Source organism: Cucumis melo, chromosome 3 (assembly GCF_025177605.1).
Source record: "Cucumis melo cultivar AY chromosome 3, USDA_Cmelo_AY_1.0, whole genome shotgun sequence".
In the NCBI taxonomy this organism is placed as follows: Eukaryota; Viridiplantae; Streptophyta; class Magnoliopsida; order Cucurbitales; family Cucurbitaceae; genus Cucumis; species Cucumis melo.
Window position 1 is genome coordinate 26,560,813 of NC_066859.1, and position 22,029 is coordinate 26,582,841.

Below are 22,029 nucleotides of genomic sequence, written 5' to 3' on the forward strand. Positions count from 1 at the left end.
TCGAGTAAAAGTTAATTATTTGAGATTTGTTAAAAAAAAAAAAACAATAAAAGTAGTTTTAAAGAGTTGTTAGAATTAAAACTGGACACCCATGTCATTTAATTTAAGACAAAAGATGATAATCTTTTAATTAAGAGAAAAAATATATAATTTAATCCAGATTCAAACAAATTTATGGCTTTAATTATATATAACCCTAATTGAACCCATGATCTAGTTCGTATGGTTTGGTTTTGAAAAAAAAATTGTTGGGTTATGGAAGCTCAGACATATGCACATGTGAGCTGTATGTTTGTATGATAATATAATATATACAAGATTATATTTACGTGTATTATATATATATATATATATATATATATATATATATATATATTGTCATGGAATATTGGATAGATGTCACACATAAAAGTTCACTGGCATAGCTACTGCTGTATTACCCCATTATATTCATTATGTATCTTATCATAAAGTCATGATTGATATATAAACTCACATGTATTTTTATATAAAGTTGAATGAAAAGCGTCACATTTCAAATAATACTAAAATGAGAGCATAGTGGAACTGTTTAATGCTGTTAATAATTGTCAACTGATATATTTTTTACTTGCCCTAACTAATTAGTAAATGTTTGGATTTTACATACTCTTTATTATTTACGTATTTAATGCATGTTAATTATTAAAGTAATTTTTGTTTTAGAAAATCAAAGTGGACATTTAATTTAGGTTTTCACGAACGTGTGTATATTAATTTCAGGGATATGAGAAAATACATCATATTTAGTTATATTTGATAAAATGAACACTGTAATATATTCAATTCTTATGTAATAGGAAATTTATAAAAAAATCACGAGGGAAATAGAACACTTATGATATAGGCAATAATTTAGCAATATGAGAATAGAATATATATATATATAAACACACACACACACACATATATGTGTTGAAAATGACAGATAAAGGGAAAAAGGTGAAATATTGGTGGGTAAGGCATCAAAATCAGAAGGGGGGAAAAAAGATGACTATTATTTGGCATAAGATGCCAAATCTCATAAGAAATGAAAAGCATTTAGAGTAGAGGTGTGCCTCAAAAACTTAAAAAGGGTGGCTTTGCTTTGTTACACATTACATTTATTTATTTTAAAGTGTCTTTTCTTTTCTTCTAATTTGATCCAATAATACTCTACACATCCCATCTCCGACAATGTCACCTGCCCCTTAGGACCGTACCCAAACCACAATCATTTTCATATTTCTCCTATATCATCTCCATTAATCTTGGATGATTTATCAAATGTATAGGTATTGAGGACTTGGTGTAAGACATTTTAGGGTAAAACAAAAAACAAAGTCACGATGGTATTATATGCTCAAAGTGAAAAATATTATTGTTATTGTGAAGATATCCAAATGTTCTTAATAAATCTTCCCAAAATCTAATTTGTATACACATTATATGTTATTTGTAATTTGGGCCACAAACTTCGCTAACATATTGATAGTAAACCAAATAAAACCTTGGTGGCAATTTTTGTTATTTACATCTTATCATTTTCTTCAATTTGTTGATAACATAACACTTTCAAAAGCGTTTAATCTCTTCATACTCGTAGGAGTGTAAATCCTTTAAAATTTTATATGCAAGTCGGAAGTTATAGTCTCATAGAATGGTATGGACAATAACTTTAGAACAAACCACGATTCAAGTTTTTATTGTATGTATATTGAAAAAGTATGAGTATTTTCTGAAGCTAATGACAAAAATTGAACGTATCTATAATGAATCTTAAGATATGGCACAACCAATCTGTTGATTTTTTGTATTATTATAAAAAGAAGAGGGTTAAGAAATAAATTGAATAGGCTATTTTGAAGGTTAGGTGAGAAAGTGTAGACAAGTTTGCAGCTAAAACAAAGGACATAAAATGAAAATAAAAAAGGAAAAGGTGATGCAAAAAGTATCTAAGGCAAAAGAAAAATTGTCTATAAATGTTATATCGGGTGAGAAAACAACAATAGTTATATAGTCAAGTCGTAATAATAAGGACATTGTATAGTTGATTAATCATGTTACCCACGTCGAAGTGTACAGAATATAGTAAAATTTTGAATTCTATCGATATCTATCCAATCACTCGTTTAATCAAATTTTTAAAGATATTAAAACTGTATATATAAACTTACAACAGTATAAATTAGAGTTCAAAATAATAAAAATTAAATTCTCGAACTTTACTATCATTACAGATTCCACAATTCCACTGGAGATGACTTTCTTTAGGAAAAAAAGAATTGCCCTACTTTAAAAAATTAAATGCATTGTGTACCCCCACATCATTCACTCAAAGCCCATAATTACATTTTTCACTTTATTCAAAAGAGAGAGAGAAAAAAAAGTTTAATAATTGTCACACTCTCTCCCACATACTAAACTTTATTCAATTTCAATATATAAAAATAAAGTGACAGTGGTAGAAGTGGTCTACTTTATGGGAAAATAACTGAAAATTTAGAAATAATTAATAAATAGCTCTTTTTCATTCAATTCAGTTGTTTAAAATAAGAAAAAAATGCAACATTTTTATGGTGATTTAGATTTCATGGAAATTTTGTATGAATGAGTGTTTAAGTTACTAATCTATTGGTATATTCAATGTGATCAATTGAATAATGTAGCGACTTGACATAACAAACAACCAAATTCAATTGGAACAATTTTGTGGTGATTAGTCCATTTTATTATTGATTTTCACTTCATTAAGAGAGAAAAATACCTAACTCTGATTGAAAATTACTAATTAATTAAAATAAAATAAAAGGCAGACTTACAATACATAGAATTTTGTCATATATTGAATCTTCACTTCAACATTTAAACTTAAAATAATAGAAAGAGAAAAACCCCAATTCATATCATTCAATATCTAGTAAATGAAATAAACAAGATGAGAAAAAGGGTGAAGGGTAGATAATTGAAAAAACATTGTGGGTTTGTGTGTATATAGGACTTTTAATTAGAATAAAAAGAGAAAACTACCGATTATGTCAAAACGAGCTTAGCTTAATGGTAATTAACTGACTTTTTATTCTATAGGTGGGAAGTTTTAATCTTCAATCTTTATTTGTAATACTAAAAGAACTTACATACTACTTTGACAAAGTCGTGTCAGGTTGAATTTTGAAATAAACATTCAAATCTATACACATCAAGATGGGTTTAACTGATTTTCCAAAGCTTACAAGACTTGGATGTAAGCAAATATTTTTTTATACGTCATTTTGTCGCTTGTGAAAAAGAAAGATGGATGTCGATATTTTAAAAAGGTTTAAATATTATTTTGGTGTATAAACTTTGTATTTTGTTCTAATTTAGTATTTGAACTAAGTAATACATATATTTTAATCCCTAAATTTTTAAGAACTTACTTTGGTCTTAGTATTAGGATTCCGTTAAGTCTTTAACTGAACTTTAAATTCATTATATTAATTAAATTGAGTAATTATAATAATATTTATTGTATACTAAATGTTCGTATAGTTCGCTTCAAATTTGTAATTTTAAAAAAATAAAAATAAAAGTAAATAGTATGAGAGCCGTGGAGGGACGTGAGAGAGTTGGGTTTTGGAGAAAGAGAATAAAATTAATTTTCTTTAAATGTGTTGATTAAGTTCATATAAAAGATTTATAAAAAGATTTCTTCAATTTAATGAATACAATGAATCAAAATATTAAATATCACCTTATTATTTGGTGGAAGGGAACAAAATAAACTCTTTTAAAAAAATTAGGAACTAAAAATGTTTAAAAATCAAAATATGATTTAAACTATTTTAAGAATTAAGAAATAATTGGTTGAGTAATACCCAAGTAATTTAAAGAAACGGCAAGGAATCGTGGAACTAAATTCCACATCATTTTTTAAAGTACTCTGTGAAACTAAATTAATGAGAGCAATAAATGGATGTAAATTGTATTATTATATCAAAGGACACTTTTAGAAAACTAACGAGTTAATGAGTTTTGATCCTTTTCATGGGTAGCCTTTAGCCGTTTGGTATCCCCACCTATGCTCTATGATTTCTAGTGGCTTTATAGCCTTTCTTTTCCTCTACCTTAATTAAATATGCAACTCCCATGCTCCTTCTAGTTTAAATTTATCTATCAATTTCCAAGTATCATTAAAACTATTACAATGATCATAGGTTTAGTTTAGATCTAGCAGCTACGACAAAGAACCTCAATAAACAACTGTTCTACTAACTCACATTTAGCTTCTCTCATTTATCTTTTTGGATTTAAATAAACAGTAAGACCAATTAATTAGAGATTTCTATTCAAAAGTTCAAATCATTAAATTAATCTATACTTCCACTTGTAAGGAAAAGTCTTTTTGTCTCACTTCCAATTTTCAATTTCAATTAGCACAACATCAGCATTAACATTTTTTTATAATATCACTCTGTACACAGTTAATCTTGTGGAAGTATGGGGGAAATGGAATTCAATGGTATTAATAAAAGCAGACCCCACTAAGCATATCAAACCCAAGAGGCTTGACTAACGAACATCAACAAGAAGAATTTGATCATAGAAATAACTATCAATTTCATCTCACAACTTGTCAAAACACAAGGAATTGAAGGTCTGAAAGGTCAAGGAGTTCACAAACTGTTCCCAGAAGAGAAAATGAAATGGGAATTATAATCTAAAGTTATCTACGGGCCAAGAGAAGAAAAGTATACATGGGGGGTCATTGCAAAAGTAAGAGATAAAAGACAGAAGTGCAACTCTAAACTGAATAATGGGTAATTAAAATGGATAGCAATTGTTAGAATAATTATTAACTATCTAGCAACATTTTAAAAAAATTGCAAATATAGCAAAATCTATCGGTGATAGATTTCTATCGTTGATAGACTCCTATGGTTTATCAGTGATAGACCAACATTTGCTACATGGTCTATCGGTGATAGACTCCTATCATTGATAGATTTTGACAAACTTTGCTATATTTGCAATTTATTTAAAATGTTGTTATATACTTAATTATTTTGAATATAATTGCTACATTTGCAACTATCCCTTGAATAATAGATTACTTAATATAGTCACATAATGAATTCACTCAATTCTATATTTACAAGCAATACCTCGTGCTCAAGACATGCCTTGAAAATTATTGTACCTCTGCTATAAACAGCTCAGCAAATTCCCTGCTCTAGATCTGTGTAGAGTTAGAGCTGAAAATGGATAAGAAAATATTAATCAGAACAAAGAACCAATTCACTTCACCGCTAATTTAATCCCACAGAAAAAGATTTATTAATTCCTACAATGAAAATGTTGAACTATTCATGATGTTTTAAAGCATGTGAAAGTGTTGTCAAGTAGTAAAAGACTAGAACTTCGGCTCTGATCCAAGAGGTTTGAGGTTCAAATATATACTTGGTGAAGATTTAAAAAAAAAACATGTTAAAGTGACCGACAATTTTACCAACAGGACTGGCCAGCAAAAGAAAAATACGAGATGCGCATTACATTACATTTTAAAGGGGCCACCAAGGTAGGCTGAATTGTAATGGTGGGTCGAAGGTGACCCACTGATCTGTACAAGAGCAGTGGCATCAGCCATGAGCTTTGTTATGCTGAGCGAAAACAGCCACAGGAATTTTCAATCTTTAGACAGTTCCACCGCCAGGGAAGGTATCAGAATAATTGCTTAGGATCTGGTTGTTCCACGAGGGTTGAATTTGGACGTAGAGGTAGGCCCTTCCTATTTTACTTCTACACAACCAAAAAAAAGTTAAAAAGACTAAAAGACTTCTCTAATGAAAACCGACTGCTATTTAATTGCTTAAAAGAATAGACTAATTTCTTCTCAACGATGAACACTTGATTTAGATCACTCAAGGAAGTCTGATATTATGTTAAAATGGTAGGCTTTTTGAAGTTGAACTTGTTGTAAGTGACTTAAAATGCTCTGATGGAACAAAATCTTGAGGCAAATTGGCCCTCTTCACAATCTTCCTCATGTTGTACTGCAGACTCTGTTGTACTAGTTGCTTCACTGCTTTTTTCTCCATGCTCATGGCTTCTTCAGATTCTTCCACACAGATTTTGGAATCTATATTACAGTTTGAAGAAGTTCCAATAATGGGAGCAGACACAGCAGCACCACCAAGATTGCCACCAAAACTTTCAGAAACTTGCTTCCCTTTATCATATCTCAAACACTCCAAAATTCTGGATGCCCTTTTCTGAGCCAATGCACTACCCAAAAGTGTTAATTCAAGAGAAGCAGATACAAGGCCTGCTTCAACCATTGTTTGTCTTTCGCCATACAGCTTGTGTGCCATCACCATTAAAACATAAGATCCTTTTTCTTGACACCCAGGTGAATCTGTCCAGTTTAAAACATCTACTAATATTGGGAATGCATCTGGAACAATGCTTATTGCTCTTCTCCCTTCTGGGGTAGATACCACATTGCTTAAAATTGAAAGGATTCTTTCACTTACTTCCATGTCGCCCAACATGTTAAGAAGAAATGGGATTAAATCCGTTTCTAATATAATTGGGATGTTTGATGATGCAATTGAAAGATTGAAGAGCGCCCTTAAAGCATCCTGCCGAGCTTGATCGCTGATTTTACAGTGGGTGCTTTGAAGGGATTTGACTAAGAAGGGAATCGCACCGGACGATCCAATTACAGCCTTATTTGAGTCTAGTGCGCTCAAACCGAGGAAGTTTGCAATAATTGCTTCTGTAACTGATGAGTTTGATGTAGTCTCTAATTTAATCAGCTTTAACATTTTGTGGATGACCCCCACTTTCACAATTGCTGCCTTGTTCCTGCAGGGTAGGAGAAAATTCAATGTTAATGCCAGAATTTAGAAGGTTTTTTCCTTTTTTTTTTTTTTTTTTGGGGGGGGGGGGGGGGGTACTTAAAAGAAGATGAGACGCTAATTCTGGAGGATCAATTACCGAAGAGACTGTTCATATGACTTACCATTTCGAATAGAAGCGAAACAACTACAATTTAGAGAAGACATTTACACAAACAGAGGAAAAACGCAGAGATTCATAATGGAAGAAAATTAAATCAACTAAAACATGCATGCAGAAACAATATGTAATAGAGTTAAATGGAGAGAGAATTTTGAAGGATTGATAACAGAGAACAAAGTGAAGAAATGAAATCGTTAAGAACTTACGCATTGTTGCCGATTCCAAGGTTTAGCAGTGCGTAGAGAGCAGCGATCTGGGATTGTTCATCTTCCAAATCAAGCATCGCAACGAGAGGAGGAATGGCACCGAGAAGAGCAAGCGTCCCTCGTATTACCAAATCCTCCTTCGCCATAAGCCTCACACTGCTTGCTGCCGATTTTCGCTTCCCCAAATCCTCCGCCTGTAAATCCTTCACCGTGTGTTTCAACTCCTTCAATTCCTCCTCCTTTCTCCTCGTTTCCGCCTCATTCTCCAGCTCCACTGAGTCAGCCAAATTCAAAAGATCCACGAGCTTCTCGGATTTTCCATTGCCCAATTTCTGTTTCCTCGGTTTCTCCTCCTCCTGCTCCTTCAAATCCCTAGAAACCGATCCGTTCCCCATGGTGGGGTCTTCATCCATTATTTCATCCTTGTACCGGTGGCGATACCGAGAACTCCCACCGCAACTAACAGCGTCGTAGATTCTACGGCGAAATGCAGCTCCAGAAAAGGAAGTACAGAATCGGAAGTGTCTAGTAGGTGCATTGGCGCCGGAGATTCCATGGACAGCGACTGATCCGATGGTGTTGGAATGACACTTGGCCATTGCCCTGTAAACTATTGTTACAGCGCATTACATTGCAAAGCAAAATCCGTATGATGAAGTGGAAGACGGTGGCGGAATAATCCAAAAGAAGGGTTTTCGGTTTCAGAAGGATCGTGTTCTTCTTCGTCGTCCTCGTCCTCGTCCCTTGGAAATCCCGCACTCACTCAACTGAACAAATAAATTTTTTTTTTTTAAAAAAACAGAGTCTAATGATTTTCTTCTCTCTTTTTCCTTTTCGTTTCTTTATATAAGACTGAGAGAGAGAGAGAGAGAGAGAGAGAGAGAGGTTTTCTTTCTTTATTTATTTTGTTACAATAATAATTATTGTTTTTTTAATATTAGTATTTTTGTTGTTCAAATTAAAATTAAAAACACAAACAATAATATAATATAGTGATTTCTCAACGTGTGTCTTTTCTAATCCTCTTGCTAAACTAATACTATTACGCACAACGGTACACATTTTCATTTTTTATCTTAATCCTCCCTTACGTTATGTTTTTATTACTGTGATTAGTGATATTTTCAAATATAATAAAATGAATCAAATTATTTTAAAATATAATTAAATTTTATATTCGGTTGATTATAGAAATTAATATATTTTTGTCAATGTTTTGTATTTATCATGGACATTGATAAATACCAATAAAAAAAATCTATTGTTTAGCGTTATTGACAGAATATAATATAAAATTTTGATATATTTTATAAATATTTATAATTGTTTATCATTTTGATATATGTTTATTGTTAATTTTTTTTTGGAAACACCAAACTAATAGATTAAAAAGAAAATTGGATGTATTCCTAAGACGCATTTTAAAAATCAATAAAATGTTAAAACTATTTATAAAATATAGTAAATTTTATGTTAGTGTATATAATTCATTTGAATTTTTTTTTTTATATTTTGTAAATAATTTATTTTTTATGTTATTGATTGCGGAAAGAATGAAAGATTAGAGGATAAGAAAACACTAAACTAAACTGTGAGTACTAATAGTAGTCTTAGTCTGATCAAGTGGAGAGGACAAAGCTCAGTGAGAGTACGTGGAACTTCTTGACCACTACTTCAGCATCGGACTCAATTGGATTATTGGGAATAAGTTTACACATCGCCTCTTGAGTCCTTAGGCAGCTGAAGCCCCGCCGTGTTTTGTTTTGAGAAGGGGAGGGGGGGTTTGTACAGTGTAGTGTGCGGATCATTAAGAGCGTCATTACCGTGTACCCCAATCATGTGCATGGAAGGAGCCAATGGGATTAGTGGATGAAGGGTCACACTATTCCCTGGGGCCACCAGGGTTGGGTTGTGAAGATGTGATTGGATTATGTAGAATAAATATTGCAGAGGTGAGGATGGAGTAGAGAGATAGAGTAGGGATTGGCTGTCTAAAACAAAAGTAGTTTCTCTTTTACTTTTTTTGTTTTAATTTTAGGCACTTTATTTGATGTGGTTTGTTATTACGAGATATTGAAACGTGGATGGGACACCCCCCCAAGAACAACCTTCTGACACTATGAACAAAAAGTAATACGTTTTATATATTCTCTCTTTTAATCTTTTTTTTACCACTTGTTTCCAATTTTCCATTGCTCCTTTATGTTGTTTTATTTTGATCCTGAATATTTAAAGTATTTGTTTTAATCTTTAATCTTAAAAAAAAATACATATTTGATTTTTATGCTCGAATGATTACAATAACAAATAAGATAATTAATTTTAGTAATATGGAGTTTTAATTTTTAGTTAAATGTTCTCCGGTAAATTAATGATTTATCAAATAACTAAAAAAAAGTCGCTGTCTTTTGCATTTTGATCATTGCTATTTTTGTGCATTATCAATCGACTCCACTTTCTCAACTCGTATTCTTTATACAATTTATCAACATCAGTTTTTATTACCTCAAATTTGAAATAATTTGTGATTTTATTAAGGCTTTTTTCTTTTCCTTTTCTCACAATAATTTTTTTTTGTTAAGATTCATCATTTTTTTTTATGATTCGTCGTAAAAATATTTATTTACAATTTCATAGTGTTTGTTTTAAAGGAGGGTTGTGCTTGTTTTATTTTCATTATTTTATTTTATTTTGTTACTTATGCTAATTAAACATCAATGTATTAGTTCTTTTTATTATTATAATCAATGTTGTCCTTCTGGTTTGCTTCAAGATATATTTTAATTTTAAAAAGATAAATAGAGAAAGGTTACAGGTAAATGTGAGAGATTTAAGTTTTGAAAAAAAGATAACAAAACAATTTTTAATCTGAGTTTATTCGATTAGAGTGTATTAATTATATAAGTTGGCATCAAATATTTAAATAATAAATTAGTAAAATTTATTAGTTTATTTATCAATTTAATTAATACGATGAATTTATATCCTAATCATTCAAATATATATGTCCATGTCATTGTTCTATTCAAAAGTTAATAGAATTCTAACAACAAAGACTAAGTTAAGTTTTTTTAAAAAAAAGTTTGAAGACCAAAACAGATATTTTTTAAATTTAAAAAATAAAAACAGAACAAGATGCAAAGTTTATCGATCAAGAATATAATTTTGACCTTTATATTTTTCCCTCTAAAATTTTTATTTTGTTTATTTAGTTTTGAAACCCAAGTATTTTTTATTTTCAAATGCATTTTTCACTGTACTAAACTTGAATGATTAAAAATACTTTTCAACATGGAATAAAATAAACTATTTTAAAGTTACTTCGACGTTCCATTAAATTGGGAGTTGAAAAAAGAACAAATATATGAAACAAAACTTAATTTTAAAGGGTACGAATTAAAAATTAATTAAAATGTATGTATTGACTTTAAATATATAGTTTTAGAAGAATCCGAAGTTGGTAGGTCAGTGTCTTAAAATAAGTGGGTCTGAAGTTAGTATATTTTATAAATAATTTGTCTTAAAAAAACTAAATATTTTAATTTATTTAATTATATTTATAAATAACTTCACTACATAATATGACATTTTAAAATAAAATATTAAATTATAATAATTTGTATTTGAAACGTGATTATATTAGTTTAGATCGTAATAGTTTGTGTTTATGCATATATTATTTTAGTTTAAGAAATAAATAGAAAATATCATCGTAAATATAAAAAACGATAAATATTAAATAGTAAAAACAATAGAATTTTTAAATAGTATTTATTATATCTAACTTTAAGTGATTATTATAGTCTTACTTAATTTTATCTCGGATCTAAGGTAATTTTAAGGTATATATAACTGATTATTTTATCGATAATAATTAAAAAGAAAGTTTTTTTATTTAAAAAAAAAAAAGTACTTTTGCAAAAGCAAAAGAGTCCCATGTTACCCATTGGCTTTTGTTGAATTGATTTAATAGAGGAGCTAAAATTCATCCATAATATTTATTATTAATGCCTCTTTCAGTTCATACATTTATTTATTACGAATCTGAGTTGACCTTAGTAGCTACTGTCAATTTTTATTTGTCTAATGCATGTAATGTAACGTTTTTTATTATTTCAATACATATATGAGTATTATAAGTTATCTACTATGGACTTTTTTGTTTTGTTTGAGAATCTTCAACTCGCTCTAAAGGGTTTCATGTGTTTGTGTATATATTACTATATGATTTATAAACCAAAAATTCAATCAAAACAACAATAAAATAGGAATGTTTACTCTTCTTGTTGTTGAATACTTAAATAATTGTTTTGGCTTCAAAAATAAGTTAGAAAATAAAGTGGACTATTTAAATTGCAGAGTACCATCTGAATGCCAATCCAACTCAAAATATTAGACTTTAGCATTGATGTAATTAACAAAGTAAACATAATCCCATAATCCAAAGAAAAAAAAGTTATAATTTTCAAGGCACATAAATAACAGAAAAAGAAAAAGAAAAAGCAGATTATTGAAAAAGATATAATTTCAATTTCATGTTTTATAAATATAAACATTGACAGGGTGTGATTGTAAATTCAAGTATGTTGAGTCCAAACATGTCTTTGATTATTCCAACGTTTGATTCCTGACTACAATATTCTTACTATAAAAGTTAATTTTGAATCAAGATTAACAACTATTTTCTTTTATAAGTTCAACAATATTTGAGAATAAAAAAATGTAATCTTTTAAATTTGTAGCCAAATGTTTGTGTTTAAATCAAATATGCTCACATTATACTGACATTCTACTGATTACGATACTAACTAAACATAAGAAACGTCCAAATTAAATTTAATGATATAATTTATTTAAAAAACAAAAAGTTCAACAATCGAGAGAATTTATTGATCAAAACTCCAATTTCGAATTGCACTAATTTAGGTTAAGCCGAGCACTCAATTATTCATGTTGAGATAAAATTGCAAATGCATGGAATTGCAAAAATAACAATAATAGAACAATAAATTACATTAAATATATATACATATATACATACATGTGTGTCTATATATATATATTGCACGTGAAATATATTCAATAATATCTCAAAAGGAAAAAAAAAGAAAAAAAAAAAGAAGTTGTACTAGAAGAAAGAAAGAAATAATTCCCATGCGACATTGTCTTCACATTGATTACAAACTTAATGGATGTCCGTGCTCTAAATTAATCCCCAAACATTATATTATTTTTTTGTTCCTTTTTTTTAATGATACCAAAATAATAGAAGAGAGAGAATATATTTAATTGAATAAATATATATATATATATATATAAAAGAGGGAGTGAATAATTAAAATTGTATTGTTTGAGTTTAACAGTTGGCAAATATGACGATGGTTTTGGAAAAATGTCCTGTAACCCATTTCCAAATATCTATTTTCCCATTTTAATCCATTTCCTCCCATTCCTTCAATATAGCATTTTGTTTTATCCACAATCAACTAATTCGGTACAAAATTGAAAATCTTTGATTAGACGAAAAAGGGAGAGGCAAAATTTTATCTCCGTTGACTAAATTGAAATGAGAATTAAACTTTTTGTCTTCGTCACTAAAAAGTTACAATATAGATACATATATGTATATTTATATATTAGATGTTTTAATATTTAACAATTTCCTAAACTTTCGTCAAAATATCTATATAAATTTTATATTGGTGTTGTTACGTTGATAGCGAAGGTTAATCGACATCTCTATCGTATCTTAAAAAACAGTAAAAAAGATATGCACAGGTTGAATTGGATTGAATTGAAACCTTTTCTTTTTAAGATTGAATTCAATTATTTAGATAATAAAATTAATATTACTCATGTCATTTATTTTAAAATTTTGTTCTAAAAATAAATAAATGTTAATATTGAAAAAAATTATTGAATTTTTTTCGTATATTGAACTAAGAAAGACAACTCGATTTCTGTTTATATTATAAAATCTTATTTTCAAAATTCTAGAAAATTAGTTTCAGATGTATTTTTAAAAATATTTTTAGGTGTTGTTGGATAATAAATAACAATTCATTTTTCAATTTAATAATAAAGTTGAGTTAGTTCGAGTTGTTGTAAGCTAACGTATCGTGTATAATTTTTTGAGCTATTCTCATGACGTAAAGAGTTAGAAGTAAAAATAAAACTTAATTAAATTTGTCGTCGAAAATATATTTTATAAACAACAAAACTAATTATAATTACTTGCTACAATATATATTATCAATAATTATTTTATGGTTCGAATGGTTTTTTTTTAAATATTATTTTGTTATATATTTATGCGTTACATAATTTAATTGAACAAAACAATTGAGTTTATAACTTAAAATAGAATATTTGTCACTGTTTGTATCTTTGTTAATATATTTTTTACATTTTAAATCCTTGAATTCATAATATGAATACTCTAAAAAATTAAAGAGAAAGAAATCATTTTCGAAATATTTGAATTCATAAACAGTTTTAAGAAAAAGAAGAAGTATATATCCAACTAAACACTAAAATTAATAGATCTGAAAATATAAAACAGAAATTTGGGTTGAATATCAATTCGAAACATGTCTTAGAAATTAAAATGTCCAAAAAGTAAAAGATAAATAAATGCAAGCCATTATCCAGATAGAATGATTGGGCCTGGGCTGAGTTTTCTTCATCATCATGGGAGGGTTTGTTTCGAGGAGTCCGGCCCAATGAAAAATGATATTTCACCGCCCAATTCATTCAGCTTAAACTCTTTAATTACATTGGTGTATTTTCATTCCTTAATTATAGAAACAGCAGTTTTCAAATATAAATACAACCCTAGCATCTTAAAAATTGTTGTTAATTATCACGGGCATATTTGTCAAAGGCGCTTACCTATGGTCGTATACCTAAATATCCCTAAATCGCTCTGTCTTGATGTCATGTAAGTGGTATAGTCTATTGCTTTCATTTTCGTGTCGCCGAGCTAGAGTGTTACATTTCGGCATTTTCATATACAAGTCTGTCAAGGCCAAAAATCTCAATATGTACTATAAGGGGAGACATAGTAGTTGTGAATCTCTCCCTAAGCTTTGTCGCACTTTTTGCAAACCAATTTTTTTATTTGCAATTGACAATATTCAATGTTTTCATTTATGATGTTTTCAATGATTCGTTTTCTCTCTTGCATTTTATAAAACAATTTTCTCAATAACGTGAACGACTGAAAATAATTTGTTTGTAGATTTCGAATTTTGAACGATTGACTTGTTGACCGAACAGAACAAGTGCCACATAATCGTATTTGAAAGATTACAATTGTGACACTAATCACCCAACAACTTGATGACGGTCATTAGTGTGCATTTGATGATGAATTACATGATAATAACTTCAATTTGGATTGGTTTTAGATGATAGTGTTGTGTACTAATTACTATTATTACGAAGAAAACTTAATTATATTTAAGCTATTATATCATGAAATCATAATTTTGAAAGACATTGGATTTAAATACCTCAAAGTTGATAATGTGTAGACACTAACAATTTTAAAGACAAAAAATGAAAGACTATTCATCAAAATAACAATTTTTATAGGCACGTGCCAACTTTAGAAGGTTATATATATATATTAATTTAACAAAGTAATGCAAATACAATTTAAGAAATTAATTGTCTATAATTCATATGATTCTAATTCCATTCACAAAAGCAACCAATTTATTGAAGCATCAAGTCCCAATATAACAAGTGTTCAACTATTTACTCCGTAATTATTGTATGAAATAAATATTGTCATATCAATATTTATATCTTTTATAATATAAGGTACACCTCTGAATTACTGTTTTTTCTTTTATTGATGTATGTGAGTGTCTACGTCGTTTATGTGCCAGTCTTGTAAGACGACTTCTTTAACCTCCAAAATATTTTGATGTCAAAAAAGTTTGTAGGATATTAAATTTTAAATGCACGAACACACAAGCTTAATATAAACTATTGAATTTCTTATTCACCGTAAAAAATCAAAACAACAATTTAAATCATCAATAAATTGGGTTCTATATTAATTATTAAAAGAAGATTTAAAAAAACAACACTTGTGAGTAAGCTCTTAAAACTCAACAAAACTTAATAAATTAAAATATGTAAATTTATGGCAAAGTGAGAGAAATAAATCTCAAGTAGCTACCTCATGAGCAGTTCTATTCCATAATTGAACCAAATGATTTGAATTACCAAACTTTTATAATAAAATTACACCTAAATAAGAACAAGAATATTGACGTTGACAAGTGATGATTAATACACGTGAGAACAAAATTGTTAAAACTATTGCATACAAAATGAATAATCCTTACATAAATGTTCATCATTACCCCTCTCAATTTCTTTCACGGTTAAAAATGATTAAAGATTATCGTACAATCGTGCAATACGATACTAATTCTCTTGATCAAATACGGACCACATGTTATTATTATTAATATTTATCGTACAAGTATGAAAACAATCTAAATATGGTTTGAAAAAAATTGATAACTTCAACTAAGACCAAAATATATAACATAGTGAGTGTAGGGCTGAACTAAATAAGGTATGTGAAGTTAGTTGATTGGGACTATGTGGTATCGGAAAAAGAAAAGAGAGCAAAAAACTAGGTTGGATGTTTGAGTAATATTTGATTTGTGAATTAGAATAAGATGTGGGAGATTGACCCACCAAATTAATATCATATGATTTTAAATGAGAGAGATTATAGTTAATATATATTTTTTGGATTGGTATATGAGGTGTCAACTTTGTGGAAAATGAGAAATAAATAATACATTGGTATGATATGTCAATTTAGAAGGAGAAAAATAAAAAGGAGTAAAGAAAAGAGAAAAAGAAGAAAAGGCTCACATGTGTTCTGCCGTGCCTTTCATTTTCTTCGGCAAACTAACATCGTCGACTATAGCATTAATAATTAACGTCAATAGCGACTCATCTAAAATTTTAAATTACATTTTTTTGTTGTTGTTGTTTTGGGTTGACTTATAATTATTAAATTAAAGAGTCATAGGAGGGGTTAATGCATATAACGAGGTAAGAAACGTAAGTTAATGCAAATGTGAGAAATTATAACAAATTAATAAACATTTTCGATTACGAGTGAATCGAAACTTATGAGGTTTTTTTCTTCATTCATTCGACTCAACAAAATTTGGATGTCAAAGACTCTTTAAAAGAGTTAAAGCTTCTAATTCTATCGAAAAAAAAGAGTTGTCATGTCACAAAGATGCAAAACGAGGGCTTTTTAGAAAAATAAAATTATATAGAAATTATCACTTGAGATTAATTTTTAATTTTTTTTTGTTTTTTAGGATTTCAATGTTACACTTTTGGTATTGTGTTCTAATTAGCATCTTGATTTGAAGATTTACATTTTTACCTGCATTTTTTTTCTTTGTTTTGCATGTACTCAGTCAAGTGCGTTTTTCTTAATAAAAGTTATTATGATAATTATATATATACTTGTTTATTTATTATTATCTATATATATATATATACATACATATTTAAATTTTCAACTCTATTTATAAAATCTATACTCAAAACTTTTAAACATTACTCAAAATTTGCAAACGTAACATTTGAATATATGGCAAATCAAATGAACATTAAACTTGTAATTTTGAAGTTTAGAGAAAATAAAAATAATCACAACAACGGATTATTTTACATTTTTATTATCAAATTAAGAAGTCAATAGAGATATATAATCTTAAACAAGCTCGGAGTTTTCAAAAAATTTCAACTACATTGTAGTAATCTATCTTTATCCTCAACTAGTAATATACGTCGTTGAATTGAATAACAATTAGAACTTCAAATTATTTATAACCATATAAACTTAAATCTAGAAATTTTGTAAGTATGATTTATTAGTGTTTTATAAATGTACTTACTTAATATAATTTATTTTAAAATCATTTAAATAGAGCTATCTTTTTTACAAAATTTTCCTAAAATACAGAGAAAAACAATCATGTAATTCTTTTTAATTGACTAGAAAATAAACAATAAATAATATTATTAAAACGTAAAAAATCCAAGTAAAAAAAGTATTTTAAAATGAGGAGTAAAATGAAAAAACACTCGAATTTAGATCTAACACGTACGCTTATCATTTGAAAATGAACATCTAAATTCAACTTATATGGTACCATGAGCACCCTCACGGTTGTTTCACCTACAAAAAGAAATCGAGCATTTATTGAATTCGAACATATATTTCAATTTCAATTTTAATATGGATGACGATAAACGTAAAAAAATGTGAAGTTTGAATACACGTGTAACGTTGAAATTATCAAAAAAAGAAAAAAAGAATAGCACACGTGAGAGCATGTTGAAAAGACATGTAGTATAAGAAATAGAGATCGTTCAACTTTGAATGATTCAACCATCACTTGTAAATACAATACATGGAAAAGGAAAAATGCTGTACACATTTTCATTGAGCTAACCCATCAGGAAAATATGGAAAAAAGAAAATGAAAGACAAAATGCAAATGCGATATTATATATTTATATTATATATTGTTGTAGTGAGTAAAAGAAAATAAAAAAGGATGGGAACACACACACAAAAAAAAAAAAAAAAAAAAAAAGAACTTTCTATTCTGGGTAAAAAGTATGTCTAAATCTTTTTAAAAAATCAATAATTTCTCTAAACTAAAATAATTGTTAAAAAAAATAAATTTAGAACAATACTTCTAAAATTAAAGGAAGTACCCTTAATCATTGGTATCTGAACAAACACAATTAATACTTTATTTCAAACATATTTATAAATTTTTAAAAAGTTGCATTAATGTTGTTAACAAAATCGATTTTTAAAATGATCAATTTAAATGGAAGGATACTTTTCTAGCCCCTTAACAAAATTCAAACGATAAAACATCAAAATTAATATCGATAAGATAACGAATAAATCGAAAAAACAAAGAATTGGGAGTAGGACACTAAAGGAGGGAGGATAAATAGAAAAATGTTAAGGAGATAAATTGGAAAAAGATAAAATGAACGAGAGACTACGAGGATGTGTAAACGTAGGTACTAGTCACTTGAACAATTAGAGATAATAATACAATTTTGGAATGCCAACACACATATATTAACAAATTCTTCTAACAAATTAACGATATAATAGATTTTTTTTTGTTTACAGAAACCTTTACAATTTCTATATAAAATTTAACATATTTTTAAACATTTGAAGGATATTATTTTAGACAATGGAGAATTGAGTATAGTATTAGATATATTTTCAAATAAATTTACCATGGAAGAAAAAAAGAAAAAGAAAAAGAGTAAAATAGAAGAAAAGGAAAAGAAAAAAGAAAAAGAAAAAGAAAAAGAAAAAGGAGGGGACGCCAAAATTGAACAAAAATGGGAAAGAAAAGCGACTTGGAGAGCAAGATGAGGGGAAACGGCGTCGTATAGCTATAAGTAGTGGGATGTGGATCCACATTGAAACGACGTCGGTTTTGAAAGTGTAAACATCACTTTCCCCGTCGTCTACCAGGGCGTTGAGCAATGTTTTAGGGAGAGGGTGAGCATTAGGCAAACTCTCTCTCTCTCTATCTCTATATCAAACCCTGCTTCTCTCTGCCGCTCCTCCTCCTCTTCCTCCTCCTCCGACGTTGACCTCCTTCTCCTCCATTTCTACAACCCCCTTCATCTAGATCTACCCTTCCCACCTTTCAATTTCACATTTTCAAGGTCAGATCTACTTACCCACTTCCTATTTCTTTTTACATCACTTCGTTTCTAGGGTTCTACTTAACCCCCCCCTTCTCTTTCAGATCTTGAACCACTTCTTTACTTCCCTTACTCTGGCGTTGGTTTTCCCACGCCCACGCTTGCTTCTTTTGAGATCCCCATCTCTGTTCGCTATCTTTTCTTTACGTCTTTCTCGATTTCTCACTCTTATCGAGTTGACCTTGGAGGAATGTCGATTTTACCCAAAGGTGATTCGATTCAAATCCGGGAAGTCTGGAATGCTAATTTGGAAGAGGAGTTTGCGTTAATCCGTGCGATTGTTGATAAATTTAATTACATAGCTATGGATACCGAGTTCCCTGGTGTTGTACTTCGTCCTTTGGGTACTTTCAAGAATATCAATGATTTCAACTACCGGACTCTTAAGGATAATGTTGAGATGTTGAAGTTGATTCAGTTGGGTCTTACTTTCTCTGATGAGGATGGGAATCTCCCAACTTGTGGAACTGATAAGTTTTGCATTTGGCAGTTCAATTTCCGTGAGTTCAATATTGGTAGTGATATTTTTGCTAGTGATTCCATTGAGCTTCTTCGTCAGTGTGGTATTGATTTTCAGAAGAACAATGAAGAGGGTATCGATGTTAATCGTTTTGGTGAGCTTCTTATGTCTTCTGGGGTTGTGTTAAACGATGATGTGAACTGGGTCACGTTTCATAGTGGGTACGATTTTGGTTACTTGCTGAAATTGCTGACTTGCCGTGGCTTACCCAATGATCAGGCGGGTTTCTTTGAGTTGATCAATGTCTATTTTCCAGTGGTTTATGATATCAAGCATTTGATGAAGTTTTGCAACAGTCTCCATGGTGGGTTGAACAAGCTTGCTGAATTATTAGAAGTTGAGAGGATTGGAGTTTGTCATCAAGCAGGATCAGATAGTCTGCTTACTGCCTGTACTTTTAGGAAGTTAAGGGATACCTTTTTCAATGGATCTATACAGAAATACGCAGGTGTTTTGTATGGCCTTGGTGTTGAAAATGGACAGCGTACTAATTGAAGAGAATTACAAAATGTTTTTAGAAGTGTGAGACATTTAGTTACTTCTGTACAATTTGGCTAAAGCATTGATGATGATTGTAACTGTTTTCAGCTTTCCTGCTCTGTAATAGAAACCTCCGACTGTTTTTTGCAGCTTAGTGGTTTCTTGTAAATTATGTCAGTTAGTGTTTCAATAAGAATTTTATTGACGTTTTTTAGAATGAGTTTCCACTTCTTTTGTGAACTTATACGTTGTTACTAATTCCTTTGGATTCGTTAATCATGTAAGGCCCCAGAGGTATTTGAAATGATACACAATGTTGCCAATATAACTTATTTCTTTAACAACCGGTTATGTGAATTATCAGGTCTTTCATTTGTTTTCTCCTCTCCTGATGATGTGACTCTTTAGCTTTGTTGTCATCGATGCCATTATGATAGATGCTGACACTAGTTGGATTGGATTGGAATCTGATAAAAGCCATCAGCCTGTCTCAATTCTTATAGTTAAATTGGTTGTCTGTCATATTGGATACTTTTTTGTTCTAAGTAGTTGTTTGTATCTGATGGTTCTGCAAGGCCCTCTGTATACTTCAACTGTTATGTGTTTGGTTGTTTTGTAGTAAATCGCTTATTTTCTTCCTTTCCTATAGAATATTTGCATACTCTGTTAGTACGTATGTTTCTGAGGAATTGTCTCATTTGCTGGACCGATTGAAGAGTTTCGATGTGAAACTGCTCTTTACTGAGTCTTGTCTTACAACATGATCTAAACTTGGTTACATTTTGTTTTCATATTTTATTACTGCACAAAATTTTGAAAATCAGAATGGAATAGAAGGAGCCATGGAGATGTACGGCCCCTGTCAGTTTTAATTCAGGTAGGCCAAATTTCCTTTTCTTTGATTCAGTTCAGGGAGTTGGTTGATCTGCAGCTGTTACTACCAACAGGGCTGACCCATGTTATCAATGCAAAACAAGATCCAATCGTCTGCACATCGGGTGAGTATTGTGTACTCTTTAGTTTAAAATTCTCACTTTGTAGCCACATCTGATGATGAGATTCAATGCATTTGCCACAAATTTGAAGAGATATGCATCTTATTAAAGTAAAGATGCATACTAGTTTCAGCTGTCAAATCTCAATCATATTAACTTTTCGACTTTTAACCGATTGCCCTACCCGTTTGATCTGGTAGGAATGGAACCACTAGAAATTTCTGCCACAGTGATCTTAGAACTCTTAGTTCTGATTATATATACACATAACACTTCCACACTTGTTCTGTCTTTTGGTATCTGTAGACAAGACCAAGCTGGTAACCAAGGAGGAAGAGGGTTGGGAACTTGGAATTGGAGAAGGTATTTGACAGCAGCCAAACATGAAGATCCATTGGTCAATCTCATATTACCTACCATCATGAGCTGGAATGGAGTTTTCCACCCCCCAAGAGATAAGAGGATTTGGATCTGATCTGGTATGATTTTGGTTATTGTTGTTGGATCCACATTTTATGTCATATTATCACATATGACATTGGGTGACTTCCTATTCTAAAAAATAATTGTACCTAATCTTTTGTTTGAGAGAGAAAGAGAAATGGGTTGCACATGCCTATGACTATGATCATATGTCCACATAATAGATTTAAGAAAGCCATTGAGATGGGAGTCTTCCTCTTCCTCTAATGCTTTCACGGCTGAAATCAGCAAATTATATTCACTTGTATCCAGGAATTTTCTGTTGGATTGGCATGCTCGTGCAGCTCAATAGTGCTTCATTGATTGAGCTATGTATGTTAGCGTTGATTTTGAAATATTTTTGTTTGATTTATAAATACTTTTAGAAGAACGGATGAAGCCTAAATTGATTAAAAAGGTTTATAGTTGAAGCTGAAACAATTATTATATATGAATTTTAATTGATAAGATGTAGATTAGAAATATAAGTTTGATTTATTAATTATTTATATTTGGTTTGGTATTTTATTGGAAGGGT

At 29.7% G+C, this 22,029-nt stretch overlaps 2 protein-coding genes across 2 annotated transcripts; one reads left to right on the plus strand and one right to left on the minus strand.

Annotated features, from left to right (window-relative positions):
* Nucleotides 1-5,080: 5,080 nt before the first annotated feature.
* On the minus strand, nt 5,081-8,047 carry LOC103488345 (U-box domain-containing protein 12-like). The gene is made up of 3 exons (XM_008447038.3): nt 7,227-8,047; nt 5,556-6,864; nt 5,081-5,252 (listed from the first exon to the last, which is right to left on the minus strand). Exons 1-2 carry the CDS (start codon nt 7,823-7,825, stop codon nt 5,940-5,942), a joined length of 1,524 nt encoding a protein of 507 aa, XP_008445260.1. The 5' UTR covers nt 7,826-8,047; the 3' UTR covers nt 5,081-5,252; nt 5,556-5,939.
* A 10,720-nt stretch (nt 8,048-18,767) lies between these two features.
* On the plus strand, nt 18,768-20,251 carry LOC103488344 (probable CCR4-associated factor 1 homolog 7). The gene is made up of 2 exons (XM_008447037.3): nt 18,768-18,995; nt 19,079-20,251. The coding sequence occupies exon 2, from the start codon at nt 19,225-19,227 to the stop codon at nt 20,047-20,049; it is 825 nt and encodes a 274-aa protein (XP_008445259.1). The 5' UTR covers nt 18,768-18,995; nt 19,079-19,224; the 3' UTR covers nt 20,050-20,251.
* The last annotated feature ends 1,778 nt before the right edge of the window (nt 20,252-22,029 follow it).

Excerpts from the sequence above, each read along its gene's own strand:
- LOC103488344 (XM_008447037.3), top strand. The coding sequence starts at position 19,225 with ATGTCGATTTTACCCAAAGGTGATTCGATTCAAATCCGGGAAGTCTGG.
- LOC103488345 (XM_008447038.3), bottom strand. The coding sequence starts at position 7,825 with ATGGCCAAGTGTCATTCCAACACCATCGGATCAGTCGCTGTCCATGGA. Across the intron at positions 6,865-7,226 it reads CTTGGAATCGGCAACAATGC|GAACAAGGCAGCAATTGTGA; the intron begins GTAAGTTCTTAA and ends CCTACCCTGCAG.